Source organism: Nicotiana tabacum, chromosome 15, assembly GCF_000715075.1.
Source record: "Nicotiana tabacum cultivar K326 chromosome 15, ASM71507v2, whole genome shotgun sequence".
NCBI lineage: Eukaryota > Viridiplantae > Streptophyta > Magnoliopsida > Solanales > Solanaceae > Nicotiana > Nicotiana tabacum.
Genome location: NC_134094.1, coordinates 26,803,647 through 26,812,478, shown reverse-complemented (window position 1 = coordinate 26,812,478; position 8,832 = coordinate 26,803,647). Strand labels below are relative to the sequence as shown.

General features: G+C 34.0%; 1 protein-coding gene across 2 annotated transcripts; it reads left to right on the top strand.

The window, feature by feature from the left end:
• The first annotated feature begins 600 nt into the window (after positions 1 to 600).
• LOC107787373 (CSC1-like protein ERD4) lies at positions 601 to 8,242 on the top strand. Of its 2 annotated transcripts, none has more exons than XM_016608928.2 (5): positions 601 to 1,473; positions 3,231 to 3,376; positions 3,608 to 4,725; positions 5,096 to 5,351; positions 7,638 to 8,242. In XM_016608928.2, the coding sequence occupies exons 1-5, from the start codon at positions 1,203 to 1,205 to the stop codon at positions 8,016 to 8,018; spliced, it is 2,172 nt and encodes a 723-aa protein (XP_016464414.1). In that variant the 5' UTR covers positions 601 to 1,202; the 3' UTR covers positions 8,019 to 8,242. The 2 variants fall into 2 exon arrangements, with proteins under 2 accessions (XP_016464414.1, XP_016464415.1); XM_016608929.2 differs by lacking the exon at positions 601 to 1,473 and adding an exon at positions 1,844 to 3,074.
• The last annotated feature ends 590 nt before the right edge of the window (positions 8,243 to 8,832 follow it).

The window sequence follows — 8,832 nt, the reverse complement described above, 5'->3', positions numbered from 1 at the left end:
TTCACACACCTTTAATCACATCAACAATTTAAATAATGGAGGTATACGTGGAACTTTATAATCCACACTTATGCTAACAAAAGCAAAAGATGTTGAAGAGACAAAAGCTATATACTAGTGGTAATTACTAAAATAAAACATTAAACTATTACTACAATCATTTTCCTCCCCTTCCCCACCAACTAATTATCATATTTAGAATCATTTTGGCCGTCTTTTTCCCTTTCTTTTTAAGTTTCAATATTCAGTTAATCAAAAAAAAAAAAAAATTGTACGCTGTATAATCAGATGCTTATATCAAAATAGATTATCTACGTGATATTTTCTTACAATGCGATCCTTTTTCGAACACAGAATACTTTATATACCAAATTGTCTTTTTTTTTTCCAACACTAGGATGCATTTTGATTTGGTGGAAAATATTTTACTTGATGAATTCATATTCCATAGGTAGCTTAAAATGCTGAAAACATTTACTTTAGAAGGAAAAAAAAAAAAGCAATCACAATTTACAGCTAGGGTAATTTAGTCATTTTAGACAGGCAAAAACAACACTTTCCTTTTACTTTGTCAAAAATCTGCCACCTATACTTTGCTTCACTATCACCTCTCTCTCTCCTTTCAATTTTCTTCAACTTCCCTTCACCTCTTTCCTCTTTCTGCATTAAGGAAATCGACAGAGAGAGTTGGATAAAGAAAAACAACACATAACACACACATTATTCCCACGTAATCTCAATTCTCACACACTGAAACATCTTTTAACAATATAAAACCCCACATTTCACAAGTTCCAATCATGAAGTAGCTAGATATTTTCTTTATCTACGTAAAAAGCAAAAATCATAGTTTCAAAACTACTCCATTTTCCCTTCTAACGGTTACTTTATTTCCCAGCCTTCAATGCTCTTTAACAAATAGCCCTCTTCACCTTCTTGAAAACTGAAAAAAAACACCCAAAACCAAAAAGCATATTATGAAGCATTAATACAAACCAAAATCACACTAAAGATTGTATTTTGAGCAGACCCCAGAACCAAAAACACACAAAAGATTGCATTTTGAGAGCCAAAACAGAGGAAAAAATTGCATTTTGAGAGCCAAAACAGAGAAAAGGTTGCATTTTGAGAACCAAAACAGAGTAAAGATTACATTTTGAGAGCCAAAACAGTTAAAAGATTGAATATTTAGAAGACCCCAGATGGATTTTCCATCATTCTTGACATCTTTAGGAACTTCCTTTATAATATTTGTGGTTTTGATGCTGTTATTCACATGGCTTTCAAGAAAACCAGGGAATGCTGAGGTGTACTATCCAAATCGGATCCTTAAAGGTATGAACCCGATTGAAGGCGGGTACATGACCCGCAACCCATTTTCTTGGATCCGAGAAGCTATGTCCTCATCTGAAACTGATATCATCAACATGTCTGGAGTTGATACTGCTGTCTACTTTGTTTTCCTTGGCACTGGTAAATGATTAAATTTCCCTTCTTTTTAAATTCTGTTTTATGTTAAATTTTGAGGGATTTAAGTTTTATGTACTAACGTAAATAATTTTTACACACCATCAGTATGATTTGACCTGTTATAGTAGGGTATTTATCATTTTATTTAGGTTACCGAGTAATGCTTATTATATATAGTTATTTTACATTGTCCGTGCATAGAGCTTAAGCTCAATTTTGAGAAATATTATTGTTATTTAAAGTGGATGTTTATGTATTTTTACATTTTCACAGGCTTATTTTGGTAAATTTTTGGTTTGGTACTTTTAGATTTTGGTTAGTTTTGTGGGGTAGAGAGTTTGGTAGGAAGCATAATGTGGAATTCAAGTGGTTTGCTCTCAAAGTAAACTAATTCAACCAGTTTTCTAGGATCTACTTTACTTACAAAGAAGGGATTTTGGTGGTAAGTACAAAAAAAAAAAAAAAAAAATTTGGAGAAGGATTTAACTTACATACACACACTGTAACTGCAAAGAATTTTTATATATAGTAAGTTGTCGGCCTTATTTTATTGGTAACCAGTTTCACTTCTTATAAGCAGGCAGTTATTCGTCATCTCATTTAGATGACTTAATAGTTTACGTTAGTTGAAGTCTAAAAAGAAAGTGGATAACTTCACTAAGTAAATTACTTGTAGTCGTTCTAATAATATTGATGCATTTTCGATTTGTTACTATCCCCTGTTTTATTTTCTCCTTTTTTTTGGAAATAATTTCTATTTTCTAATTTATTGTTGTTATCTAGTATCTACTGGCATGTTTTCTGTTGAGGGAAATACTTATTGGTTCCAAAAAGTGTATTATTCAAATCCATTGTTGGTCTCAATGATAAATTAGTTCACTAACCCCTTAGTCCTTTCTATAACTACCAAGTATATCCTTTACTTTTGCGAAGAGTAGAGGTAGTTGGGGTGAAAAACAAGAAAATTTGAGCTGTTTGCATTTGGTTTTGGTTCAAATTTCAAGCAAGTTAAAATTCTTTTTTTTGGATACGGAGGATCTCATATAATGGATCCCAACTAGTTTAGAATTGTGTTCGTCTACCTAAGTATAGTACTAGTCGTAGTAGTTGATATTATTTGTATACTTTCTAACATATTCCCAGTTCAAAAAAAAAAAAAATCTTAGAATTGTGGCATTTGTTGTTGTAGTACAAGCAGCTGTAACCATCTAAGTTGCTCGGACTCAGGTGCGGGTTTCCGATACTGGGACAGACCCGAGTATCGGATTCGGCAAAATCTAAATTTTAAGATTCGGGGGTGCGGATCCAGATATGGATACGGGTACGGGATTCGGCTAATAAAAAGTAGAGCTATAAAAATATTGTTAATTTTGAGAGATATTCTGTGAAAAACTTACATATTGTACAATTCAATCTTTTATTCTCCAAGATGGACATTATTAAAGTTGTTTTATTTTTGATTTTGAGAAATCAAAATTTCAATTTTTCTCCCGAATTTGTCGATGGACTCCGGTCAAAGTGTCCGAAGTCAGTTGACCGAATCCGGGATGTATCCCGTATCTGGATGGGGACGGCACCAAAATCGAAGAGTCGATGCAACTTAGGTAACCATTAACTTATGAAATGTACCGTTTTCAGAAGTCATTAGTGTAGCCAAGTTGTTGAAACCTCAAATGTGAGGGTTCATTTGCATTAGTGTTTTTTATGCTAAACTCAGCATGATAGTGTAAATTATTTTATAACACCATTTATTTTTTCAGCCTTGGGAATATTTGTCTTCTCCGGCATTATACTGCTGCCTGTACTTCTACCAGTTGCTTCAACTGATCATAGTATCAAGGCGGCCAATACCACCAGCAAGGGGACTTTCAATGAACTTGATAGGTTATCTATGGGACAAGTCGGCGTAAGTTCTTTTGACCTTTCCTTAGCCTTATCCATAGATATATTTAAACCACGACTGTCTTATGGTTTTAACTTAGCCTAATTTGATATTGCAGCGCTATTTAGACTGCAGGGTCTATTTTATGGCCATTATGTCCAATTTAACAAAACTTGCTATGTTTAACCAAACTTCTTTGTTTTATTGTCGCTCGATGAATTCTAATATTTCCTTATATTCTCATTGCTGTTGCAGAATTCAGGCCCGCGGTTGTGGGCATTTATAGTTGCAACATATTGGGTTTCTGTTGTTACTTACTACCTTTTATGGAAAGCATACAAACATGTTTCAGAATTGAGAGCTAAAGCTCTTATGTCTCCAGAAATCAGAGCCGATCAATTTGTTATTCTTGTCAGGGATATTCCTCCTGCTGCTGTTGGTCAAAGTAAAAAAGAGCAGATAGATTCATTCTTTAGAGCAATCTACCCCGACACATTTTATCGGTCAATGGTGGTGACGAACAATAAGGAGGTAAACAAAATTTATGAAGAGTTGGAAGGGTACAAAAAGAAGCTTGCACGTGCTGAAGCTATCTATGAGGAGTCGAAGAAAACTAATCCTGATGCACTAAAACCCTCGCATAAAACTGGTTTCCTTGGTATTGTTGGTGAAAAGGTAGATTCAATTGAATTCTACAATGATAAGATTAAGGAGTTGATCCAACAGTTGGAAGTTGAACAAAAGTTGACTCTCAAAGAGAAACAGCAATCTTCTGCGCTCGTCTTTTTCAACAAAAGGGTGGCTGCAGCTTCTGCATCACAGAATTTACACGCCCCTATAGTTGACAGGTGGACCGTTATAGACGCCCCAGAACCACGGCAGTTGATTTGGACTAATCTTCCAAAAACGTTTTATGAGAGAATAATCCGGCAGTATGTTGTGTACGTTGTTGTGTTCCTGACCATATTCTTTTACATGATTCCGATTGGATTCATCTCTGCATTAACAACTCTAGACAATCTGGTGAAGCTTCTCCCGTTTTTGAAACCGGTAGTTAATCAGAAGGCAATCAAAACAGTGCTAGAAGCATATTTGCCTCAACTTGCACTCATCATATTTTTGGCTTTGTTGCCAAAGTTTCTTATGTTTCTATCCAAAGCAGAGGGCATCCCTTCAGAAAGCCATGTGACAAGAGCTGCTTCAGGGAAATATTTTTATTTCTCAGTGCTTAATGTATTTATTGGTGTTACTCTCGGTGGAACTCTATTCAGTTCCTTCAAGAGCATTGAGAACGATCCCAACTCTATTTTTCGTGTATTGGCAGAAAGCCTTCCACAGAATGCAACTTTCTTCTTGACCTTTGTCGCTTTGAAGTAAGTCTATAGCATGCTTTCCCTTTTATTTTCGCAGCTACTCTTTTATCCTTTTTTTGTAACAGTATGCTGTCATGAGTTGTCGCCGATATGTCTTCTGATCTTTGATGAAAACCTTACTCTGAATAGTATTTTCTTTGTTGAGGTTGAGTCATTATTTTTATTAAGCGTGTGCTTCTGTGGTGTTAAAGCTCGGTTCAGAATGGTATAGCTAGTGAAGAGAATGTTAATTCTCCTTTTAATCTCAATAATGGTTTGTTGAAGTTTATTCTCTTTGCACAATTCAAGGTGTTTTATGGTCCTGAATCTTAATTTTTTGGCTGGTAGTTTCCATTCTGCTTCTCCATTTGATATAATTTGTTGATCGCAGGTTCTTTGTCGGCTATGGGCTGGAGCTGTCCAGAATAGTTCCTCTAATCATATTCCATCTCAAGAAGAAGTATCTGTGCAAAATTGAAGCTGAGATAAAAGAGGCTTGGGCTCCTGGCGATCTAGGCTATGCAACTCGATTTCCCAGTGATATGCTGATTATGACGATTGTCCTATGCTATTCCGTCATAGCTCCCATAATTTTACCGTTTGGAGTGGTTTACTTCGGTCTTGGCTGGCTTCTACTACGGAATCAGGTGAATAACCTATGTTTCATTTATATCTCACTTTCTTTTTTAGTTTTAGTTTATTCCGGAAAGAATAATGCTTTTTCATATTTACATGTTTAAGACCACACGTTTTAAGGGTACTTTTGGTACGTAAAACTCTGTACTGAATCAAATACCTTGATATAAAATGAAACAGACAGAGTAGTTGTTCTGGTGTCTAATGTTTATACTGATCTAAGCTTTAATTCCAAATTAGTAGGTTGATTATATGAATCATCTATACCCAAAATGGATATACAGATATACAAGTTTCACATGTACTCTTATATAGATGTACAAGTCGTTAAACCAAAATAAAAAAACTACTCTTAAATACAGGTAGTTCCTTGTTATTACATGGTGTCATTCTTACCGGTAGGGGTGTACATAGGTCGGGTTGGTTCGGATTTTGCAATTACCAAACCAAATCAATTGTATCGGGTTTTTAAATCTATAGACCAAACCAAATCAATTGTATCGGGTTTTTTCCGATAAACTTGTGCTCCAAATATTTCTATAGCCCTAAATACAATTTTACCAATAACAACCATGTTTTTATTTTTTAGCATTGACCTCAACTATGCTAGTCAATAGGTTGTATGGTTCCACTTTATAAAGGTCTCTACTTTATAAATTATTTTTCACTTTACACTAAAATGCTAATAAAAGCTTAAAGCAATTGACATGTCTAACTTCAATTGAACCTTAGATAAATAATTAGAAAGAGCAGGTTAGAGTATCATGGACAAATCAATTGCTTTAAGTATTGTAAAAAGTCTAATTTCTTCAACTATCAAATCAACTGAACCTTAAAGAAACAATGTAATACAAAAGCTTCTTAATCGATTAAAAACCATGCACCAACTTTCTTTTAATTAATTACCTTAAAATAGTAAAGATTTCAAAAATAATCATGAAGCAAATTGTAGTTAACTATCCCTCTAATCAATCCTCAAAGGTGAGTATGCATATTCCGAAAGAAAAGAAATAATTAACATATTTAATATTAAATAATATAAAAAAATAACTATACTCATTAACAATTGAATATAAATTATTACCTTCTTCAACTTGCTCAATTTTCTGGACTTCCTCTAACATGTCTTCAAACTTATATTCCTTGGAAATACATCAATGTAAGAAATAATGTAGGAAATACATCACTTTTAATTTTACATAATCCATATTATTTAACCAAATGATTTAAAATATAAGTAAAAAAAGTTTCAATATCTTTTTAAGTAACAGTCAATTACTCATGTTAATCATCTAAGAAAAACAAAATAAACAAATGAATTCAATAATAAGGAGGAATACAACAGATTTGCAAAACAACTCGCTAATCGGAAAACGAAAAATCTTAGTTAATTGGGAAAAAGCAAGGCGTATGCATGCCGCTAAAAGAAAACATGTAAAATGAGAAAGGAAAGAGCTGTACCGATGAGAGCAAAAGAGAGTTGATAGGGTTTGAGCTAATTGGGGGGTTTTGGAATGGAACGAAAGGGTTTCTTGCCTTTGGAGAAGAGACAAAATGATTTCAATTGTTTAAGTGTTTTAGAACAGCTTTAGGACTAATCTAGTTTTGCTTTAGGACTAATCTAGTTTTGCTTTGGGCTCAATTATTCTTTTATGGGCCAGACAAAAACAAACATTTACATGGGCTATAAAACCAATTTAAAATATTATGCTAAATACAAAAATTATAAAAAAAATTAAGAAATATTTTTATACATTCTAATAAATATTTTTATCTATCTAATATATAAAATATGTATACATGTAATGTCGGGTTGGTTTGGTTTCGGTTTGACTCTTTTTAGTTAATACCAAACCAACCCTATTATGGTCGGGTTTTATTTTTCAATACCAAACCAAGTCAAACCAAACCACTAGTCGGGTTTTTTTTCCGGGTTATCAGTTTGGTTTGTACACCCCTACTTACCGGTAGTATTGACACTATTCTTGTATTTTCGTGTTCCTAGATCTTTGTTATTACACGCTTTGCCATTTGCTTCTGTTGCCTATTACCTTGTTGTTGCTATTATTTGTTCATTGCTTCTTTTTCACCGTTCTTGAGCTGAGAGTCTATCACAAACAACCTCTATATCTTATAAAGGTAGGGGTAATGTCTGTGTACGAATTACCTTCCCCAAACCCCACTTGTGGAATTTACTGGATTGGTTGGTTGTTGTTACTCATAAATGCAGGATCGTATATAAGAGCATGGTGGTTTTTTAATCTCATTTATTCTCTCCTAAATTTGTCTTCAAACAGGCACTGAAAGTGTACGTTCCTTCATTCGAGAGCTACGGAAGAATGTGGCCCCATATTCACACGCGGATGTTAGCTACCTTGATTTTGTATCAAGTTACCATGTGCGGTTACTTTGGAGTTAAAAAGTTCGCGCCTACTCCAGTTTTGTTTCCACTTCCAATATTCTCCTTGATCTTCGCGTTCATTTGTCAGAAGAAATTCCGTCGGTTCTTTGTATCTCCAGCCCTCGAAGTCATTTCCCACGAACTAAAAGAAGTCCCGAACATGGATATTGTCTTCAGATCTTTTATTCCACCATGCTTGAGTGCAGGGAAGTCCGATGACCATCAGTTTGAGGACGCGTTATCTCATGTGTCTAAAACAGGTTCCTCTTCAGTATGATATGAACATTTGCAATTACCACGTCGTTTCATTTTGTTATAAATTGTAACTGGGGATAGTTCATTGGATAGTTGGTCTGTGTTGATAGTTTGTACTTAGGATTTTAGTTAGTTTTGCATTGTGTGTTGATACTTCATTGGATAGTTTGTTCTGTGTTCATAGTTTGTTTGCGATCTTTGTGAAATGAATTTCCGTTCGGAAAGTAAAGTTGTATTTTTCTGTAATGATATTAGCATGTCGTGCTTCAAGTTACAAGGAATTTGTTGAAACTAGTCAGTAGGATCGTTCAGTATATGTAATTACAATAACATACTCAGTGTAATTTCACGAGTGGGGTCTGGGAGCGTAGTGTACGCCAACATTACTCCTACCTTAAAGGCAGAGTTGATGTTTTCGATATCTTGAGAAGGCAGAATTATGTTTTCTATATCTTGAGAAGGCAGCGTTATTGTTTTCGATAGGCCTTTGGCTGAAAGAAATATGCAAAAAAGAAGCAGTAGCGTTCACAGTAAACTTGTAGCCGGTTTGGTCAAAGCTTCTCCAAGCCAAAGCTTTTTTTTAAAAGTTGGAATGCTTGGCCAATCTTTTAGAGGACAAAAAAAAAATACTTTTAAGTAGAAGTAAAAGTAATTTTGAAGAAGTAAAAAAAAATAGTTCTCTTTAAAAGTACTTTTTTGAAAAATATTTTTGAAAAAAATATATTTAAAAATAATTTTTAAAAATTTGATCAAACACTAATTGTTACTACAAAAAATAATTTTTGGAGCTTTGGCCAAGTAGGTTGTTGATTTCTGACTTGACTTTAACTTTGTCC